Raw genomic sequence first — 21,014 nt, forward strand, 5'->3', positions numbered from 1 at the left:
GCGATGATTTTGGTTGTTGTTGTTTCCTGGCTTGGTGCAAGTTCTGTGTTCTCGGTGCACAGTCGTTCGAATATTGATTGCTTAGTGGCAATGAATGACACTATGTTTGATGACTCTCATTTTCATGCCGAACACTCTCATCTATTGTTGACACTTGATGAGACAGAACATCAATATGTTTGTGATATCAGCAAGCACACGCCTGCCAGCCGACCCGACTTCAAACAGCCCCCCGTTGATTCCGAGCGAAATATACCTGAGAGATTTTCATTATAACTGAGCAAACGGGAATGAGACTCTTTTTGTTAGCGATGGCTTGGTTTCCGGTTACCAGTGCGAAGGCTTGTGGAAGAATAGCATATGATATGTCGGGTATACTATGCCTACAGTTCGGTTTCAGTGTCTCAAAAAGGAGCTGGTTTTTACCTCAATAAGGCTACATAAGCTGCATGTCCAGGATTCTCTTTACCTGCCTACACAATTGATCTGCATCCTGATTGTGTGTCTTATATGTGAGAAAGTAGTACTCATCAGGTTACTATATCTAACTACACATTGATAGTTCAAACAGCATGATAACAAGTAAAAAGTGATCATGGTACTAAGGATGCTCCTGTATAAACATAATTCTTCCTTCTATTGTTTGCATCTTACTCATCCAACAGACATGACAATATTGCTACTGTTCAATTCAGGAAAAATGGAATATATAGACGCCTATGCCTTCATCACTCCGTTCCCAAAGACATGAGCGGCAGTAGCAGAGAACAGCGGAGACTGATCCCAGAGTGTGACAGCTACCTACATCTAACATAAGATTTGTTTCATATTTACCTAAGTGTGTCTGTTTTGGCCCTATATACCAACCTGCTAATCTGCATACAGCTATCCTAGCAGACCTGTAATATAAAGTGGCAAACCGAATGGATGCAGAGACTGTATTTGACTTCAATTCAAAGATTTTGGCAATGGAAATACTGCCCTTCGTTATTAATCCCTTACAAGTGAGGCAAAGGCGGGGCCCATACTTAACTATAACAATAAACAACATCTCAAACATTAATCAACCTCATTTTCTTCACTCTTGAACAGCAATAACATAAGAGAAGTCTTCTTGTGTAGTAAAGAGACCCCAGGCTAGGACTGTGGCGTATCCAATTCTTATTTAGAAGAACCTCAAAGTTGAATATGAATGATGCCGTATTTTATATCATAAATAGCAGAGGGTGCTTCTATAGACTCACACTTGAAGGGAGGTTGGATGAAGCAACTATGCGACATCCTATTATTGTAGCAAAGGGGTTGGACTATTGAAAAAACCCATGGAAGCATCAGGCTTATACTCAGGACTTGGTCAGGACAGCTCATTCCTCCAATGTGCACCTGTCCTGTGTTCCCAGGTAGCGGAAGCAAATCGAGAGAGAATAGAATTACGAAATAAGAGAATATAGTATTTTATACATTGGCAAAATAATCCTTCTAGCTGATTCGCTCGCCAGGATTTCATAATATGAATCTCATCCGGATTGCAACAGCCTGCCATCACATCTTTGCCTTTTGGGCGAGTTTCTTCTCCCCCAATTGATAGATCTTGACCAGTTGCCGCACGGCCAGATCCAGGAGGACATCCTCTGATCCACCTGGTATACGAGCTCCAGGGACATCTCGCAGAATCGCTATCACAAGTCAGCCTCGAGCCAGGAACCTTGAAGGCGAGAAACCTACCCTCGACCAACTCTCCCTGCCCACTAGCGGTATATCCAGCCCCACCAAACAACAAGACCGCACACTGCGCACATTCATTCAGCACCATAGCCGCCTTGGCCTTGGCCAGCGCCGTGATCCCTCCCAGCTGCTGATCGGCCTCCTCCTTGCTGAGATGACACAACTGGTACAAGATCTGCTCCACCCACGCCCACATGGTCTCGAGCTCCGCGCCCGCCTTGGCTAGTCGGTGCCTCACCACAGGTTGATCCATCAGTGTCTTGCCGAACGCCTCGCGCTTCATCGTGTACTGAAAGGCGGCAGCTAGAGCGACACGGGCCTGGCGGGTGACGCCGACCGCGATGGTCAGGCGTTCATGGTTGAAGTTGGTCATGATGATGCGCATGCCATCGCCTTCGCGGCCGATCAGGTTGCCCACGGGAACTTTGACATCGTCGAGCTCGATGTACGTCGTTCCACCGGTGATCTGGCCAGACACCTTGAGTCGACGCATGGTGACACCGGGGTGGCCTTTGAGAGGCACGAGAATGACCGAGAGACCGGCTGCCCCGGGGCCGCCAGTGCGGACGGCCATGGTAGTATAATCAGACCAAATTCCGTTGGTAATCCTAGTCAGTTTTAGAAACGTCCCTCAATTGTAATATATTCTCTGAGAGATACCATTTCTTTGTCCCGTTGATGATGTAGTACTTTCCATCTGGAGTCTTCGTGGCAGTGGTGGTGATATTGGCCACATCGCTCCCCGCTTCTGGCTCCGTGATGGCAATGCAGCCACGTTTCCTTCCTGTGAGGAGATCAGGAAGAAAACGTTCTTGTAGCTCCTTGCTACCGTACTTGATGATCGGCGGAATGCCAAAAGCGAAACCAGCACTCAACGAGGCCCCTGGTCCAGCCAAACCCGACCGGGCCAACTATCACTAATCAGCTTTCTCCGTTTTGTTGGCTTGTTTTCTCGACCACCATACCTCATCGCAGTAGATTCCGGTATGTAGATAATCCCACTCCTCAACTTTCACCCCGAGAATATCATGAATTCCCAGCTTCTTCAGCCAATCCACGGGCAACGGGGCGGGCAGATTCGGCAGCAACATGTTATGCTTGCAGAAATCATTGAAGACATGTTCGGGGACTGTACCGGCCTTCTCCCAGTCCATTGCATGGCTGAGGAGGTGCTCCCATACGAATGCGCGGCAAGCTTTCTGGAATCGGCGATGACTGGCGGTGTAGTATGGCGATGGGAGACCCCGCAAATACGGGGGCTCTGAGAAGGGAATGGGGTTGGGAGAGACGTCAGCCATGGTGTGTTGGCTTGACAGAGTGTCGAGATCGAGCTGGTCCTTGATTAAATTCAGATAAGATCTCTCGACCGATTATATGGTGCTGATGTAGAATTATCAGTCCCCGTATCTCCGTACATGAGATTTCCCCGCATTCTCCAACTCAGCCGAGGCCTGAGGTCCGAGGCTTTCGGCCAATCTACCAATCACATGTCTGCATTAGCATTCTGTGATTTTCTTAGTATTCTGGACTATATCTTGAGGTCTCTGCCTTTCATGTTTGCTCGGAAACCGTAGCAATTCATCCTGCGGACGGTTTTGTACAAGGTGCGGTCAACTACAAGAAACCACATATAAGCCAGTCAGCACGATGAGCATCACATCTGCGACGCTGCCGCTTGCGTCCTCGGACTTGTCGATTTTAAACTACTGATACAGCTTGAACCACCAGCAGTTGAACTGACAGAGCGAGGAGAAAACTTGAATGTTCAAATACAGGTTAAGAAAAAGCTCGGTTGAGAGTGCATGAGGGAGTCTTAAAAGAGCAGGCGTCCGTCCTGTCCAGATGTCAGAGACCAGACTCTTCGTCCAATGACTCTCCCTTAGCTTGTGGATGTCCTAGGATATCCATTGCTTTAGCATAGATGTGGTAACACAGGCCACTTCCTGTGGAAAGCTACCGCTGACTTAACGGATTTAAGCACTCTTTATGGCCGATTTCTGTATACTCCAGCAGCTGGGATACCCCGAAGCCGTTTCCGGGCCGGTTCAGGTGTCTTGCATCTAACAACCCTCTTATAATGCTATCCTCATCGACCAGGGACCACATTGCCACCTCATAATCATACCCATCCATCAACGTCTGAGCAACGCAATGGAGTGGATTGAAAGACCCCTATCCTGGCTGCTCGCCAACCGCAAGGGCCATGACGCGGGCCTCATCCAACATACCCCTCCTTTTGCAGAGCATCCCAAACCATCAGTCACGGTTGGATGTCCAGATATCGGACCATCCGGCTCGCAAATCCCAGTCAAGTACAGCTTCTTCGGAGAAGACCTCTTCCCAACTCTCAAATGGTTTGCGCCGCCGGTCATCGCCGACAACATCAAAGAGTGGCTCCTTGTCGTTGAAGATCCGGATGCACCACTGGCTGAGCCTGTTGTGCATGGTCTGTACTACGGTATTCCTGCGAGCAAGTGCAGTGTATCGAACGAGGACTTTAAGCCCACTGCTGCGGGAAGCCATGTCCTCAGGGGCGGGTTCAAGTACGGGGCTAATCGTCGGGGAACGATCTACATCCCTCCGCGGGGAATGCTCGGCCATGGACCGCATCGATACTTCTTCCAGGTGATTGGGCTGTTGGAGCCATTAGTTGTAAGTAAGTTGGGGGCTGTGGTTACCAAGGCGGAGATTGTAGGTTTGATTGAGGGAAGAGTGGTGGCATGGGGACAGTGGATGGGGGTCTGGGAGAGGAAGTAGCAATATCTTTCTGCGGAATCCAATATCTTTATATGATCTTATTGTCTTTCTGGCCAGATAAGCACTCACTGCATTAGTGCCCTACCTTAAGGTAGTACATAGTCTGGTGATTTCTGTAGTCCTGAAAAAAACGGCCTCGCTGTTAACTCGATGCCAGACTTCTGGCTGGTATGCCTCAGGCAAAAAGGACATGTGCCGATTAGCCGGTGACTGACTCAGGCAGCAGTCAAGCTTTCCACCAAGCCACGCTTTCCCCACCTCATCCGTCACTCACCAGGAATGGCAATATACACAAGTACATGAGAAGAAGAGGTGGGTTAGATGTCTTCTACGCTTACTCTACAAATTAAATGTATTGCATTCATCTGCCACTTGTCAGATCCTGCAAAGATCTGCTACTATTCCACCAAATCCCTTGGTCCTAGCCTTGAGGCCAACTACCGATGCCGGCCCTGAACCGGGCCTCCAAAATGGGGCAGCCCGCAGTCTGTGCGGGTCTAGCTTAAATACATCGTTTGGATCAGGGTTGCAAAATTTCTGGTTTCACAAGATCTGAGCATAGGTGACACCAGTCTGTCATAGAAACTGTATTTCCATGTCGGATGAGAAGGAGCAGCAGAAAGATGCTCAAGAGGCCATCGCCAAAGAAACACAACCCAGTCAGAATGTCTGCCCCAAGGATTTCTCCGTGTTCACCACCAGCGAGAAGAGAGCCATTGTTTTGATGGGATCTCTGGCCGGCTTCTTTTCCCCGCTCTCCTCCAGTATCTATTTTCCGGCGCTGGACACTATCGCTTCCTCGCTGCAAGTATCTATCACCAAGATCAATCTTACCGTTACAACCTATCTGGTATGCTTTGTCAAATGAGAAGTCTTGAGTGAATTACTAACGTGCCTAGCTTCTTCAAGGAGCTTCACCTATGTTGATTGCTGGCTTCTCTGACAAAGTAGGTAGACGGCCGGCATACATCATCTGCTTCACCATCTACATCGCTGCAAACATCGGTCTTTCGCTCCAAAACAGCTATGCAGCTTTGATGGTGCTTCGCTGCATCCAGAGTGCCGGAAGCAGTGGCACTGTTGCTCTATCCAATGGTCTCGTCGGCGACATGATCACCTCCGCCGAACGGGGTTCATACATTGCCTTTGCATCGATTGGGCTCATGCTGGGTCCGTCTCTTTCCCCCATCATCGGTGGTCTGATCAGCCAGTATCTGGACTGGCATTGGATCTTCTGGTTTTTATTAATCCTCAGCTCTGTCTTCTTTGCCATTTTGCTCCTGTTCCTCCCTGAGACGTGTCGCAAAGTCGTCGGTGACGGATCTGTTCCCCCGCCGCCTCTGAACAACAACGTCACCGATATAATCCGACATCGTCGTCGCAAGAGAGCTGGACTCGCAGCAGACCAAGCGACAATTGCCGAATACCGCAAGAACTACCGCTTCCAGCTCCCCAACCCGCTCCCGACCCTCCTCATCGCGTTCGAGCTCGAAACCGGCCTAATCCTCCTCGCCGCAGGATTGGTATTCGCCGGGTTCTACGCCGTCATGACCGGCGCCTCCACCTCCTTCCATGAGATCTATGGCTTCAACGATATCCAGTCCGCACTGATGTACATTCCTATCGGCGCAGGCGGAATTGTGGCCGCCTTTGTTACCGGGCCCCTAGTCGACTGGAACTTCCGCCGCCATGCCATCCGTGCGGGCCTCCCCGTCGAGAAACGAAAGCAGAGCGATCTCAGTAACTTTAATATTGAGCGAGCTCGGCTGGAGATTGCCTTGCCGGCTTTTTACATCTGCTGCGTCATGATGATCGCCTACGGGTGGGTGATGAACCATAAGGTTAATCTTGCCGGTCCGGTGATCCTTCTATTCCTCTTCTCGTTAGGTCTTAGCTGCGCGTCGCAAGTGTTGAATGCGCTCTTGGTGGATCTGTGGCCGAAACGGTCTGCTGCTGCGACGGCGGCGAATAATCTGTTTCGGTGTGAGTTGGGTGCTGGGGCGTCGGCGGCCATTGCACCCATGACGAACGCCATGGGGCATGGGTGGGCGTATACAACCCTGGCGCTGATATGTGTGTTGTCTACCGGGTGTTTGTGGTGGACGATGTTCTTTGGGATTCGATGTCGGCAGAAGAGGGCACAACGGGAGCAGGCGAGGCGGAGTTGACTGGCATACTGAATGTGCATATTCTTGTTGTTATATACGTATTCGAAGATACATATACCGCTCATCTGGCGGTCAAATGACACTACTGCTATCACTTTCCGGCTTCAAAGATGATCTTCTGGGATTTCATCTGATTAAAGTCATCGTACCTGCAGCTGTTAGCATGGTCGAGAACATAAGCGAAAGACTTACGCTGCGATAGCTTCCGACAGCGGTCGAATATCAGCAGCCATGAACCTAGAGATGGTCAGCCGTGCCATCAGAAGGAAACTGCATACACACTCAAGTGAATCCTGTTTCTTCACCAGCAACTCCAACGCATCCCTAAAGATGCTCCGGACAGGACACCTGCCCATCTGAATCTGCAGATTCTTCCCATACGCCTCGTTCCCCGTCCAGGGGATCTCCCCATTATGCACACCCACACTCGAGATACGCCCCCACGGCCTCAGTAACTCAAATGCCATCCGCAGCGCGCTGCTATGCCCGACAACCTCAATAGCTACATCCGCCCCCCGCCCCTCCGTCAACTCAAGCACCCTCTCCCGCAGCCCCTGCGCATCCGTCTGGAAATTCCACGCCTCCGCCCCCAAACTCCTCGCTCGCTCCAGTCTATCCGGCACACTATCCACGGCGATCAAAGCTGCAGGCCGATGCTCCAACGCACTGATGAGCGCACACAATCCCACAGGCCCACACCCAAACAGCACGACCGTACTCCCCCGCACAACCTCCTCATCCCACCCCCGAAACGCATTCCTCGCAGCAAAGTACCCCGTCGGGAAAATATCAGCCATGAGAACCAACTTCTTCTCATCGACGGCGGCCGGCGCCGCGACCAGCGTGCCATCCGCAAACGGGACACGCACATACTCCGCCTGTCCGCCATCCAGCACCGCAGAGCCGAACAGCTTCCCCTTGGCGCAGCGCGAGGAACATCCCCGGGCGCAGTAGAAGCATTCGCCGCAGCTGATGGTGAAGGGAGAGACGACTCGATCGCCCTTTTTGAAGTTCTGGACTGCGGGGCCGGTTTCGACGACCTCGCCGGTGAATTCGTGGCCCATTATGAAGCCTGTGCTGGAGGGTTGGTGGCCGCGGAAGACGTGGAGTTCACTGCATCTCTCTCGTTATTGTAAAATGTTTCGAAGGGAGTGGAGGGGCCTGACCTGCCACATAGTGCCGTGTAGCGGACTTTGATGATTGCGTCTGTGGGATCTTGGATCTGCGGGATAGGGCGCGTTTCCAGTGTGACCTCCAATGGGCCGTTGAATATTACTGCTTGCATTTTTGTGTGATTCTCTGTTCTTGGTTGGTGATTGAGGTGTATAGTTGCCCTTCGAGTATTTCTATTCGAAGCCCTCCAGGTGATCGTCCGCATACCCCGCGTTGCGGACTGGGATACCTCGGCTTACAGTTGCCGATTGATGTGGCGCCATTCGGGGTTGATGCTGACTTTGTTCTAGACCAATCCAGCTGAAAGTTACCAGTGGTTGGAGAAAATAGCAGTCGGCTGAATGTATAGACTTGATAAAGCTGTCATTACATTGCTTGGCTAGATATCCAAGCCCTCCATCCTTCCCTGGCATGTATACTCTAGGACCCAGAGAAGTGAGTCAGGAGTATTTACAAGCAGCATGCCGTGTTTAGTAGAAATAGTATATCATTATGAATAGAGCTGTAGTATGAGCTCCACAGCAGAAGTAACATGTCATCAATCATCCTTCGTTAGGCCGCATCTATTCCACCTCATCCATTCATCGAACATAAGGTAGTCACTTTGGTTTAGGAACGAGGGCACATTCCCATCGGGGCTATATTGATGCAAATATTAGCATTCATGATCAGTCAAGTCGTCGAAAGCGAGCATCAGGGAAGGAGCCATACTATATCGCGTAGAACTAAAGTCGATACCCCTCTGGTGTTGAGGGTCCCGGGTCGCCTTTGCTGACTGTTCTTTGCCAGCCACCAGCGTGGCAGCATTGCTGTAGACAGATGACGAGTCGTCCTTGACAGACTTCTGAGCTTTCTCCGTCGTCTGACGCTGCGATTTGGATGATTTGAAGGGGTTTGAGAGGGAGAGAGGCATGATGAAGACGTAGGCAGCTGATCTGTGTCCTTTCGCCGATTGTAGATAGCAGTCTGTGTCTTCAGACCGTGAATCATGGACATATTTATATTCCAGCTGTCCCCAGGCATACAGATATCATTGCAGGCATCGCCATTTTTTCTTCGGAGTTAACACGGGAACTAGGCTTTCCTCGGAGTTCGTATCGAACTCCGACTACACTCATACCCACTCCGTTCATCAATGAATCTTTCAAAGACCGATATGACAACAACCCGACACAACGGTCAACTCCCCTCCTGCAAGCCATGCTGCAAATCCAAACTGCGGTGCGATCATAGTATCGATATTGTATCATCATCTAGTAAGGTAGGGATATCGAATCATCTGTTTCTGAACATTCACCACCTAAAACCTCCCCAACCCCTCATATCTCATCGATGGATTTGAAGTCCCAGCGTTCAGGCGCAGAGGTGGAAGAGGCCGAGCTAGCTGGGTCTGGGCTGGCTCCATGTTTTGGAAGATAATACGATCAATCGTCAACCGGAATAAAGACAAAAGTGTTGGGAGACTTGGCGAAGTAGTATGATGAGATGATGAAGATGATGAAGATGGTGTTGATTCTCGCTCGTGTCAGACTATTCCCGATTCGGCGGCGAACTGGCCTGGGGACACCGTCCTACTAATTATTGTCAAATCTACTAGTTAACTGAACCACCAGTTGCATCCACAAACCATCCAGAGAACATGGAACCAAAACGTCGCAACGGCCAGCTCCCCTCCTGCGAGCCGTGCAGGAAATCGAAACTGGGGTGCGACCATACGAGGCCGATATGTAACCGCTGCGTCCGCCGGGGTCGAACAGAGGAGTGCTTTTATCACCCTTCCCCCCTCACAAAACCCCGCCAAAGCAATGCAACAGCACAGAGCAAAAACCATGATAGCATCCGCGACTTGTCTGTATCCTCCACAGTCTCTGGATCCTCAGCAGCGCATCGCCCTTCTGCCCTCACAAAACCCCGCGGGAGCAAGGCAGCAGCGATTCGAAAACCCAGGCAAAAACTAACCCATGGTCCAAGCCAGAGCCAGAGCCCGAACGCAAACGTCAGCGTCAATGCGAGTGTCTCCCCCGTCGGCATTCACGCCGCGTCTGTGTCCGTATCCGCATCGGTCTCTGCGTCACCCCTGACGATTGGCGAGTCCCATGCATGGGAGAAGCGACCATTTGCCAACCCCGGCTTTCTGGGCCTGACTAGCTACTCCGACAACGTCACGGGGTATGCTGCCGTCTTGGACCACGCGATGCGGCCGCGAGACAGCGGGAGTTTCGCTTCGGGATCGATCGCAGCGGCGGTTGACTCGAGACAGGTGGAGCTGGGGGCGCAGGTGTTACTACTCTTGGATCACTTGCCGCTGTTTGAGGAGCTTCTGGAGAAGCGGTTTGCTATGTGGGAGGGATGGATCTTCAGCACGCAGATGTTCCGGTGCATAATCGAGGTCCTCCGAGATCTGTATCGGGATGCTACGGAGGGTATGCAGGACAAGTACGCCTGTGTGCTGGAGCTGTCGAGGACTTTTTTCCGCAATACAGCTACAGAAATCCAGTTGCGGGCTTCGATGATGCTGTCGGAGTATGTAGCGCTGAGTGCCGCTCGATGGGACACCTATGCGCTTCTCCTCTCTTCGATCGGCTATGCGATCTATCACGTTGCGCATGATGATCCGATCTTCCAGAGCGGAAACCTCCCTGGCAAGGATAGAAAGGGGCTACGGCGGATTGCGCTGGCAGCGAGCGATATTTGTCTACAGTTATGTGATAAATTGGGAATGATCAGCGATAGTCTTTGCTGCGCAATACTTCAGCACTCGGTCTTGGTCCATCACACGTATGGCACGGGCGGTAAGTTTTGTGCTCGGTTGGAGAAAATCAGAATTTAGACTGATGAAAAGGACAGATTACAGAACCTGGCAGAAACTCGGTGATCTTACTACGATTCTCTTTGCTCTGGGCCTTCATCAGGCGGGAGACGACAAAAACATTCCCTTTTTCCTGTCCGAGTCGCGGAAGAGGATCATGATCGGGGCATACGGCATGGACAAAGACCTGGCGCTGTTCCTCGGTAGGCCGCCCCGGATATGCAAACAGTACTGCAATATCCAGTCGCCGCTGGACCTGACCTGGGAAGAGTTGATCGCCGCTCCCACCGTGCGGCAGGCTGCACTGCAGAAGCTGGATGCGCAAGGCTGGAATACAGAGGGGAAACTGGGCAGCGGCGCAAGAGCACGTACCATCCATCTTGCCTGTTTGATTCGAGAGGATATACTGGAGTTGTCAATTGGCCAGGGACGCGACAATGTGGAAGAACATGCTGAGTGAGTGCTTCCACCGCTGCACGTCATGGGACCAAGCTCCGGTACTGATAATAGCTCGACAGGAGAGTCCTTAAGAGAGCACGCCAATGGCGCTCTGAACTGCCCGCCTTCCTGCAATGGGGCCCTGAGTCGACCAATCCGGAGCTTGCAAGCTTGCATCTGGAGTTTCTGCACCAGGACTTCCTAATCTATTCGACTCTTGTCAAACGAACAGGCAAGGGTCATGATGCACTGATCAAAGTCTCTTTGGAGATCATCACTTGTTTACTTGACTTGGTGTCGATACAGATGCGAGCCCTCAAGATTCACATGTTGACGACCTACGATGTAAGAGTTCTACCCCGTCACTGTTGATCAACCGCTGATCGTACACAGCTTTGCTATGTCGGCCTTCCTGCTGCAGGTGCCTTAGCGACCGAACTACTCCGACATTCCCAGCCCACACTTGAGCCAGTGCTCTCTTCTGCACCGTTTCCTCGCTCGGAGATCATTCAGAAGCTGAGCGTCTTCATCTCGCATACAGACACCTTCATCCAGCAACACGAGGGGGATTATGAGATTGCGTTGCAAGGGCAGATGCTCATCAGACAAGTCCTCGATCGTGTTTTATCCCCAACGACAGAGCAAGCCTTTCCTGATCCTTCCATCAACGGAATAACGATAGGAGATGACGTTGATTTCATGGCCTTACTGGAGAGTTTTGACTGGGAGCAGGAGATCCGTCCCACGTTCAGCTGATGGTGAAGCGTCTAGCGCTCTCTATTGCAGGATTAGAAGGAGATTTACCCCGCATAAAGTGACCTAGTTCGGAAACAGAGAGAAATAGGCTGCGTCGAGATCACGTATCATGTCGCCAATGCCTTCAAAGATCATATCCCGCTTCATGCAGCCAATCATAGAATGAGCCCCGTTGCGGAGCTCCTCTATCAATCGCTTAGCGTCTTGAATTTCGGTCACAGGCTCCGGGTGGTTTAGAAGTGGATAGCAGACCGAAAGGCGTTTTGATGACAGCGCTGCCCGGAGCCGGTGCACCAGCATATACAACACGTAGGAGGCCTGCATCACGGCACATTTAAAAAGTGGCAGGGATCCGGTACACCCTCTGGCATCGGAGCTGATTCTTGGTTCGCCCATCTCTGCTGTACGCAGAGGCAGGTATCCTGAGTGTGGTAGGCCTGCTAGGGCACGCGAAATCGTAAGGGACGACTTTAAGCAGATGACCGATGACTCGTTCTGGGTGAATGGAAAGATGGAATCTAGATCCGACTGCGCCGGAAGTGAGGCGGTCTGCGATGGAAAAGCATCCAGCTTGAGAAAAGTAAGGTCGCAATGCTTCTCCAGGAAGATGGGAATGTCGGAGAAGGCTCTGTAGCGATGGAGCTTGACTCGGGCACTGGCATATCAATACAATCAGTTTCCAATCTTTGATAGATTCGACCAAGGCACCCACGTATGTGTCATGGCACAAGCAGTCTTCCACAGGCTCGAAGCGGCCAGGGTTTCGGCTCGATCGTTTTCCGCTGCTTCCGACTCCAGGTCACAGTCTGCCGCCAATGATAGTATGTGTCTGTCGAGGCGACAGGCCTGCTCCCGGAGATCCAGTGCCGGTGAGCCGGTTTGGCTCTTTGCGGTTAGTGGACGCATCACAGCGCAGACAGAGACGATGGCATCCTGGGCTTTTAGTAACAGCGACCAAGGCTAGCGAATGTTAGCCACACCACAGAATAAATACCCGTGGGTTCAGCATAGGAAATGATCGGAACGAAGTCTACTCACCTCTGAGGCTTTACAGTCAATATCAAATCTAGGATACGGAGTGGTTATTCTCGGATCCCTGATGTTGATGATGGGCGACTATTGAGAATCGTCAGCGCTTCTTTCGGATGCCTGTAGAATGTCCACGTTGATATTTCAACCTACCGAGTCATTGATGGCCGACGAATGGTACATGACAATGACCTATTTGAATCATTAGCCTGCATGGTTCATTTTCTGGTCAGGGAACACAAACCGCAGTCCACCATGCTCGACGTTGTGCTTCTGTTGCGTCCTCGTCGAGTTGGTGAAGCGAATAATCCATGGCTGTCGTAATCGCTTGATTGGCGCGCATCCGCATACGTGACTTATTACCACATTGGCACAAGTTATACACACTGAGGACGATCAGGGCCAGAATCGGGTGCAAATGGGTTGGTAATTGCGGATGGAAAGTTCGGTCTTCTGCCAAACCATCGGAACTTGGCCAGCCGCCTGCAAAGTCCTCGATCTCCTTCTCTGCCATACGGAGAGCAGCTTGCGCAAAGATCTGAGCGTAGGACCGTCGTAACCACACACTGCAGGGTTCGGATTGATTCCGATCATGCGGAGGTGGTATCAAGGCCAGCATGGCAGACAGTGCTAGGCTCAGCGACGACGTCGGCTGGTAGGGCAGACAGGATAGCTCCACTGTGCCGGCCAGGCCATGCGAGGGCTGGAAGACATGTGGATTGTCTTGAGGAAGAGACGACGTCAGAGGAGGGGGGAGTAAAGGTAGACACGGATGGACAAAATGGTAATAGGCATTCTGTCTGCAAGGCACCCAACATCCACAGTTAGTAAATACAAGGAATCATAAGCTGCATTGTCCCAGCGATGTCGTTTCCGCCACATACATTTCTTCTTCAGAGGTATACACCCGCAGAACCGGCCCTTGGAGATCACCTTGTGACTCCGTGTGCGGAGGGGACCAAACGTCTTTCAGGGCTCGGCCTGAATCCTGGTTCCTGCCCAGTGAAGCAAAAGGAGTCGCTGAACCCCAGAGATTCGAGTCCACGGGCCTCAGAGTGGAATCATCTGTCAGTGAAGGCGTAGACTGCGGAGCATCGATTATTGCTGCGGCCTGTGATGGCGGTAGCGGAGTTGACTCGACAGTCTGTCGTTGACCTCGGCGAGGCCCGCCCCTTCTACTGGGTCTGTAGATGCAAATGCGATCTCTTAATGTGCACTTTACAACACGTTTGGCATTAGCGGGTTGAAGTTCACTGGTTTAGCAGTAAGGTACACGGCATACCGGTCGGCACGGGTTTTGACCGTCACAGCGTGTTTTCGAAGCACGACTGGGAGGAACGTCAACTACTGTTCAGAAATACGCAGATATTATACGTACCAAGCTAGACAGGCAGCTTTCACGGGCCGATTGATTCGATCGTTCATATTTCATCGTGTGTGAGGAGTCACGGGCCGGTCATTGACTCCAATATTCATTCATCGCCGGCCATTTCGGAGGTGTTTATCACGTGATATTTGCTTATAAATCGCATCAGCGTTTGCTCTCGACAATGATCGATCATCTTAGTACACCCTCGGTCATCGAATAAAAACTCCTGGGATTGTAATAACAAGATAGTTGCATAATCAAACATACCAATATTTTCTGCATCTTGGTTCCGAGGATTTCGAGCAGCTGGAAGGTCCCATTCCAAGACGGCGCACCAATTTAGGGTCGCCGAAATGACTTACAACTATCTGCCTTGGCGGGGTGCTGCTCCGTCGATATGGTTGACGAGTTTCAGATATCCGAAACTTGCCGAGGAAGGCATATATTCTTGATGTAGTCCTTGTTGAATATCTGCTGCACTATCATTTCTACTAACTAGAAATGGTTGTCTTGTCACCTTTTAGCTCAGTTCACTCAACCGCCCTTGATATGATGATTCGGTCTTACGCTCTGTGATGACAGTATCTTTTCGGGGAAATATCCATTAATGGGCTAGGGCCGGTGAACAACCATTGCTGCAGCTCAATATTCAAAAATATCCCTTGTCAAGTCAAGGCCTTTCTATCGCCATAAATGACAAGACGGATGTCCACAATTCGGCGTCTGTTGCGTCAGCGATTACCCCGCCTGTAAGACCAAGACCCAAGAGCACAGTCGATTTTTAGTGTTCGCTGCCCGTATAAGATGCAAGATTGGAATTCATTCTGAAATCTCTGCTGCAGTTCATCATTCAACGACAGGGAATAATAGGTCGCAACCATGACTCTTAACGGAAGCTGCATGTGCGGTGCCATCGCGTATACCTCAAGCTGTAAGTGAACGCATTATCTGCCTATTCTCATGCTAATGTTTGTATCTAAGCCGAGCCCTTAATGAGCTGCCTCTGCCACTGCATTGACTGTCAAAAAGTATGATTAGTTCCCTGTGACCAAATGCCCCTGTGGAAGGCGACGAAGACTGAGACCACCATGGAAAAGTGGACCGGCAGTGCATTCACCTCCAATGTTATTGTTCCAAGAGACTCGTTCAAGGTCACTAAAGGTATCACCACCAATAGATGATATATATTCGCATAGCTAAGCCAGCCAGGAACTCCGCGATCATATGATGCCACGGGTGACAGTGGTAAGGTCAACAAACACTTTTTCTGTGGTGATTGCGGATCGAGCCTGTACTCGGAGCTGGAGATCATGAGCGACAAGACGGGAATCAAGGCCGGCACGCTCGACGGTGGAGAGGCACACCTGCACAACAAGGTCGACGTCGAGTTCTATGTCAAAGACCGTGTGCATTACCTGAATGCTCTTGACAATGCGAGGCAGGAACCTCGTCTTGGGTAGGTACTGTAAGCAAAGGGAGTTCGATGTCCCTTACCTAGGAGGCAGTCCCCAGCTTGGAGCTTCAGCATGAACGAGACCAGCCATGGACACTATCACAAATGAAAACTGTCTGCGTCGATCATTCCGTCCGAATTGAGTTCCTCTCCACAATTGCAACAGGATCAAAAAGGCGTAATCCGAGTCGGCGGTCCTCGGACGAGGGGACCCGCGTCCACCCGAACCTGGGGCCCCAGACCGATCTTTTAGCGTTTGTCCAATCACATTTCCTTTATCTTTGACCCTGTTTGTCTTAGAGTTTTGTAGCCAACCAATGACACTTTCGGAGTCGGGCTGATTGCAGCATCCACACTGGGCTTTACGGAGACATTTTGGTGTGCCGCGGCAGGCCCGGTCGGGTCGGCGGGTCTCGGATCGTCACTGTCGGTCGGTAAAGACCGTCGCATGATTCACACAGCGCCATTGAAAAATACTCCACGCCTCGATCTTAGCTTCACAGTAGCGTTCTGGGCTCGCAACTGCCGCGATGCATTCGGTTCCCAGACGTACAAGAACTGCCGAGTCTGGGGCTTGTTCAAACTGCGTTAAGACCAGGCAGCGATGTTATGTTGGCGTCAGTGGAGGCTCGTGTTCGTCCTGTCGTCGGGCCAAATTGGACTGTGACGCTCACGGGAGCACACTGTGAGTCTTGCTCAGTAGCTACGCAAGATATATTGCATTGCTGATTGTTGCAGTCCTCATAGCGTGACCGAAGAGCCAAACTCGTTGCTCACATATTGTCCCGGTGTGTCACTTTCCGTAAGATAGGGTATTAATCAGGATGACTGATATTGTGAAGAGGATATATTCGCCTCGCAACTCAGGGAAAGCGAGCGAGAATGCAACCTGAAGAACGGTATGGCCGGGAATCCCGCCGTCTTATCAACCATCCCTCTCGACTACCACATCTCTATCATCAATCAACTTTTTGGGCCCGGCTCCGCCGCTCCACCGGCTGTCCGCTTGCCGAGCTACCTGGCTGGTCTTCCGGACAGACTGCACAGAGACGATGTCGAGTATCTTCGGCGTAGTGGGGCGCTTGACCTCCCCAGCGACATGCTCCGGAACGAACTGCTGAAGAGTTATCTGCTCTGGGTTCATCCGCACATGCCTATCTTGGGACTGCATGAATTTCTATCAGCTGTCGCCGGTGATAATGATTCTCATCGGATCGGTCTGTTGCTATTTCACGCCGTGCTGTTTGCTGCATCAGCTTTTGTCGATGTGTGTTATATCCGTGTCGAGGGATATCCTTCGCGCAGTGTTTTCCGAGAGAGTCTATCCTGCAAAGTGAAGGTACCTCTCTCCCCCTGCCCCGACCACGTTAGGTCCAAACTCATCTGTGCAGGTGCTTCTCGATCTCGAATGCGAAGACGACCGACTCGCTACTGCTCAAGCGATTCTGTTGATGGTATCTCATCCTGAGCCGCACCGCGACCAGAAAGAACTGACCCAGCGGTTGGGTATCTGCCTCTCTGTGATCAGCTCGAGTCAAACTCAAATGGTCAAGGCAAACGCAAGAAAACAACAAATATGGAGACGGACGTGGTGGTCCATACGCAATCATGTGCGAATAACATCGAGTAATCTTCTTACCTTGATGAATGTTCCAGAAAACGGCGATCTATGCGACACCCCTCTGCCCAGTACGCACGATTTCAGATTTGGTGCTTTATCTCCCAACGTCCAAACATTGGTAGGGAGCTGCGACTTCCTCCGCGACATGCAGTATCAACAGTTCCTAGCGAGGTTGTTCATTGAGAAATCCAAGCTCTGTCAAATAGGACAATTTCCTGGACCATCAGGAGACTTGTCTGACTCAACCAGTCGCGAGGGAGGACTTGCAAATGCGGAGAACAAGGCTTCCCCTACTGAAATCGCAGAGCTTGCCCAGAGATTGGGCAGATGGCACGCAGAATTGCCACCCGCGCTTCGTCATCAATCACCAACCTCATCAGCTCTCAGGGAACTGGAAAAATTCATACTTGTCCATCGTGCCTGGATGCTCTTGCTTTATCTCGCCTCAGCGTATGTCGTCTGCACTCGCAGTGTGGGGAGGAACAGCCACGCAGAGGAACACATCCTAAACAAAATCAGCCTCGTCTTCGATGAACTGCATCGCTTTGGCTTCATCGACCTGCTTCCTAATTCCAGCATCGCTATTCTCATGCCCGCAGTGGAGTTTCATATCAAGACTGTCGAATCGGCTTGCCCTCAAACGAACGAAGCGAGTCAAAGAATGCTCCAGCAATACTCAGAAATCCTGCATCAGTTGCAAGATAGCTCTGCTCTTGCCGGTCGCATGATTGAGGAATTGAACAATATCACCGCTCCTGGAACTCAGAACGACCTGTCCAGAGTAATCACTTCAGAATCCGCCATAGCGGAACAACCAGTTTCGAATGCTGATTTTGCACTAAACGAAACTGACGACTTTTACAATTTTTTGGAATCCGGCATGTCCTTTGCAAACGTTATCCCGCCAGGAGATAACAGCCCAAACATCGGGCTCGATCCTCCTCTCCGTAATGAGAGTTATTTTTCACAATTTCCGTGATGCTTGTTGGCTGATCCACGCGTATCAGCATCTAATGAATGATGACCTTCTGTTATTTAGACATTAAAAGCTTCGATTGGTTGACATGACAATGAGTTGAGATTGATAGGAAATCAAATCGAATAGCCAGAAATTTAAGACTCAAAGATGAAGGTGTAGATAGGTCCAAGAATAAAAGCCGAACCGAGGCGAAAGGAGGAAAAACAAAAAAAAACAAAAAGATACGACCGAAACGCGATTCGAACGCGCAACCTTTGGTGCCGAAAACCAACGCGCTACCATTGCGCCATCCGGCCAATTTGCTTGCGATATGAACGCAACCAATAATTGATATTCTGCACGCCTTCGCATTGTGTGCTACAGTGCTTCGTTCTACTACTACTCGGAAATCATACAGTACATTGTCTGGCCTTAAATAATGAGGGGTTATAAGCGTTAAGACTTGCCATTGATTGCTCCTTCATACCCATTAACTCCTCATCTTGTGCACCAAGTGGATGGCTACTCTCCTCTGTCGTGTACAAATATATAGTTCGCCGCTTCATTACCCCTTTGGTAAACCTCACGGTCAGTATTTGGTTCTTTGCAGCAGACCTCTGTTTGCTTGATGCTGCCAGTCAATCGCCTACATTAAGAGCCAAATAATATTGCACCTGGATGACAATGAAGATAGCTCAGCCTCTACCAGGATGCATCCTGCAGACCGCCAAGGATCCCCCGCATGAATATGCGAACGCGACTACATTCTCCGATGTCCGACTTTCTTTCTCTCACCACCCAGCTCAAGATACTTGGATCATCTCTGCGGACATGTTTCTAATTCTTTCCGTCATAGCGGCACTTCCGCTGCTGGCTTTCTGGCTACTCAATAAGCTGGACTACTATCGCACCAAACAATTCGCAGCATGGCCACAGCCAAAGCCGTCGCGCGTATGGGGCCATATGAAAGATCTCAACACCTTTATTTCCCGCGGTGAGCCGAAGAGGCATATTGGCAAGTTTCATCTTGCATGTTACCTCCTACACCACAAACTAATACAGAGAAGATCATGTATTCGCGGAAATCAAAGCTCACCTTGGTAACCCACCGTTGTATCTCCTCGATGCACGCCCGATACAGCATCCTATGGGTATCGTCTGCAGCCATGAGGTTGCAGAGCAGGTAGCCAGGAGCTCGAAGCAGTTTCCGTATGGTATGCCCAAGACCCCGACGCTGCAAGCTTATAAGTATCTGTTGGGCCCTCATTCGATTCTTACTTCCGAAGTATATTCAACCCTTAGCTAGAATGCTTAATATGGAGGGTTTGCTCATAAAGACAGGGCGAGGAATGGAAAAGCCTTCGCAAACGGTTCAATCCTGGGTTTGCGCCTCAGCATTTATTGACCTTGCTTCCGTGCATACTGGACAAGACGGTGCCGTTTTTCGAGACGCTTGATCGTTATGCACAGTCTGGTGAAGAGTTTAGCCTAGCTGAGACATGTACCAATCTCACATTTGATATTATTGGTACGGATCTCACTGTCTCTTAAAAACGTGCTGGTGCTCACATAGCAGTGTAGGCGCAGTGACAATGGACGAGGACTTGGGAGCCCAGCTCCCCCTAGATAAGCAGAGCGAAATGGTCAGGCTCTACCACGAGCTGGCTGCAAGCTATTACCGGAAGAGCTCAGTCCGCGCAAAAGCGTTGAACCCCTTGTTGATATGGCAGCAATATACACTGGCTCGCACACTCAATGCCATCATCAAAAACCACATCAAACGCAAGTTCGCCGAATTGAAGGAAGCCAGCACTGACGAAAAAAAGTCTCGCAGTGTCCTCGCCCTCAGTCTACAGGGTATCGAGCACCTGGATGCCCATGTCCTTGATCAGACTTGCGATCAGCTGAAAACGTTCTTGTTTGCTGGTCATGACACGACTAGCATCCTTCTGCAGTGGGCATTCTATGAGCTCAGCCGCACCCCTCGTGTTCTTGAATCCATCCGCCGCGAACTCGACGACGTCTTTGGGCCTGATCCTTCCCCGGCAGTAGTTCGTGATAAGCTTCTTGCGCCGAATGGCGGAGAACTCCTCAGCAAGTTGCAGTATACCACCGCCGTGATCAAAGAGATACTCCGTGTATACCCTTCGTCGGGAACGGGGAGACTCGTGCCCGAGGGATCGGATGCGTATATTCAACTGCCAGATGGAAGGTCGCTGTGCATTGACGGAATCCTGATGTACAACTGCGAGACGCTCATTCATCGTGATGAGACTGTCTACGGGGAATCGAAGGATGATTTTTTTCCGGAGCGATGGCTCGGTGATGCGGGTGCTGATCGCATACCGTCCAGCGCATGGCGACCGTTCGAGCGAGGACCGCGCAGCTGTATTGGCCAGGGACTTGTGACAATTGAGGCGCAAGTCATTCTGGCTTGTGCGGTTAGACGGTACGAATTTGTGAAGATTGGGCTCGGTGAGGTCGCGAGGGACAGTGCAGGGGAGCCAATTCTCGATCCGCAAGGGCAGTACGAGGTCAAGTCGAAATTGTTCAACGTGAGTTTGCCAGTCTTTTTTTGGGACCTTTCAACAGCATTGACGTTCAAGCTAGACAATGCAAGTGACGGCAAAGCCGGTAGATGGAATGATAATGAAAGTGAAGTTGTCCTCCGGTGGTAGGAAAGAGCTCTGATGTACTACTTGACATCCCACTCTTATCATGTACGTCATACTCTGCGTCTGAGACCGCTCTGTAGAAA

At 50.8% G+C, this 21,014-nt stretch overlaps 10 protein-coding genes and 1 non-coding gene across 11 annotated transcripts, besides 2 other annotated features; 6 read left to right on the forward strand and 5 right to left on the reverse strand.

Moving 5' to 3' along the window:
• Nucleotides 1-1,542: 1,542 nt before the first annotated feature.
• On the reverse strand, nt 1,543-3,023 carry NFIA_003000 (acyl-CoA dehydrogenase family protein; the record flags this gene model as incomplete). The annotated part of the gene is made up of 4 exons (XM_001258843.1): nt 1,543-1,676; nt 1,726-2,333; nt 2,386-2,636; nt 2,691-3,023. 4 exons carry the CDS (start codon nt 3,021-3,023, stop codon nt 1,543-1,545), a joined length of 1,326 nt encoding a protein of 441 aa, XP_001258844.1.
• Nucleotides 3,024-3,876: 853 nt separating this feature from the next.
• NFIA_003010 (YbhB/YbcL family Raf kinase inhibitor-like protein) lies at nt 3,877-5,038 on the forward strand (the record flags this gene model as incomplete). The annotated part of the gene is made up of 2 exons (XM_001258844.1): nt 3,877-4,416; nt 4,862-5,038. 2 exons carry the CDS (start codon nt 3,877-3,879, stop codon nt 5,036-5,038), a joined length of 717 nt encoding a protein of 238 aa, XP_001258845.1.
• A 39-nt stretch (nt 5,039-5,077) lies between these two features.
• On the forward strand, nt 5,078-6,650 carry NFIA_003020 (MFS transporter; the record flags this gene model as incomplete). The annotated part of the gene is made up of 2 exons (XM_001258845.1): nt 5,078-5,332; nt 5,382-6,650. The coding sequence occupies 2 exons, from the start codon at nt 5,078-5,080 to the stop codon at nt 6,648-6,650; spliced, it is 1,524 nt and encodes a 507-aa protein (XP_001258846.1).
• Nucleotides 6,651-6,741: 91 nt separating this feature from the next.
• On the reverse strand, nt 6,742-7,714 carry NFIA_003030 (alcohol dehydrogenase family protein; the record flags this gene model as incomplete). Its single annotated transcript, XM_001258846.1, has 3 exons — nt 6,742-6,799; nt 6,843-6,887; nt 6,933-7,714. The coding sequence occupies 3 exons, from the start codon at nt 7,712-7,714 to the stop codon at nt 6,742-6,744; spliced, it is 885 nt and encodes a 294-aa protein (XP_001258847.1).
• Nucleotides 7,715-8,432: 718 nt separating this feature from the next.
• NFIA_003040 (uncharacterized protein) lies at nt 8,433-8,736 on the reverse strand (the record flags this gene model as incomplete). The annotated part of the gene is made up of 2 exons (XM_001258847.1): nt 8,433-8,461; nt 8,535-8,736. 2 exons carry the CDS (start codon nt 8,734-8,736, stop codon nt 8,433-8,435), a joined length of 231 nt encoding a protein of 76 aa, XP_001258848.1.
• Nucleotides 8,737-9,300: 564 nt separating this feature from the next.
• Nucleotides 9,301-9,328: a microsatellite.
• Nucleotides 9,301-9,337: a microsatellite.
• A 125-nt stretch (nt 9,338-9,462) lies between these two features.
• On the forward strand, nt 9,463-11,826 carry NFIA_003050 (putative chromatin structure remodeling complex protein RSC3; the record flags this gene model as incomplete). Its single annotated transcript, XM_001258848.1, has 4 exons — nt 9,463-10,615; nt 10,671-11,088; nt 11,151-11,415; nt 11,464-11,826. The coding sequence occupies 4 exons, from the start codon at nt 9,463-9,465 to the stop codon at nt 11,824-11,826; spliced, it is 2,199 nt and encodes a 732-aa protein (XP_001258849.1).
• Nucleotides 11,827-11,889: 63 nt separating this feature from the next.
• NFIA_003060 (uncharacterized protein) lies at nt 11,890-13,474 on the reverse strand (the record flags this gene model as incomplete). Its single annotated transcript, XM_001258849.1, has 3 exons — nt 11,890-12,481; nt 12,539-12,786; nt 13,100-13,474. 3 exons carry the CDS (start codon nt 13,472-13,474, stop codon nt 11,890-11,892), a joined length of 1,215 nt encoding a protein of 404 aa, XP_001258850.1.
• A 1,629-nt stretch (nt 13,475-15,103) lies between these two features.
• Nucleotides 15,104-15,684, forward strand: NFIA_003070 (GFA family protein; the record flags this gene model as incomplete). The annotated part of the gene is made up of 3 exons (XM_001258850.1): nt 15,104-15,155; nt 15,263-15,375; nt 15,421-15,684. 3 exons carry the CDS (start codon nt 15,104-15,106, stop codon nt 15,682-15,684), a joined length of 429 nt encoding a protein of 142 aa, XP_001258851.1.
• An 894-nt stretch (nt 15,685-16,578) lies between these two features.
• On the forward strand, nt 16,579-18,277 carry NFIA_003080 (transcription factor domain-containing protein; the record flags this gene model as incomplete). Its single annotated transcript, XM_001258851.1, has 2 exons — nt 16,579-17,016; nt 17,069-18,277. 2 exons carry the CDS (start codon nt 16,579-16,581, stop codon nt 18,275-18,277), a joined length of 1,647 nt encoding a protein of 548 aa, XP_001258852.1.
• A 224-nt stretch (nt 18,278-18,501) lies between these two features.
• Nucleotides 18,502-18,573, reverse strand: NFIA_003090. The gene has a single exon. It is a non-coding gene; the product is annotated as a tRNA-Arg (tRNA).
• Nucleotides 18,574-19,403: 830 nt separating this feature from the next.
• NFIA_003100 (cytochrome P450) lies at nt 19,404-20,947 on the forward strand (the record flags this gene model as incomplete). The annotated part of the gene is made up of 4 exons (XM_001258852.1): nt 19,404-19,541; nt 19,598-19,784; nt 19,838-20,811; nt 20,867-20,947. 4 exons carry the CDS (start codon nt 19,404-19,406, stop codon nt 20,945-20,947), a joined length of 1,380 nt encoding a protein of 459 aa, XP_001258853.1.
• Between the last annotated feature and the right edge of the window lie 67 nt (nt 20,948-21,014).

This window comes from Aspergillus fischeri, genomic scaffold (genome assembly GCF_000149645.3).
Source record: "Aspergillus fischeri NRRL 181 1099437636265 genomic scaffold, whole genome shotgun sequence".
NCBI lineage: Eukaryota > Fungi > Ascomycota > Eurotiomycetes > Eurotiales > Aspergillaceae > Aspergillus > Aspergillus fischeri.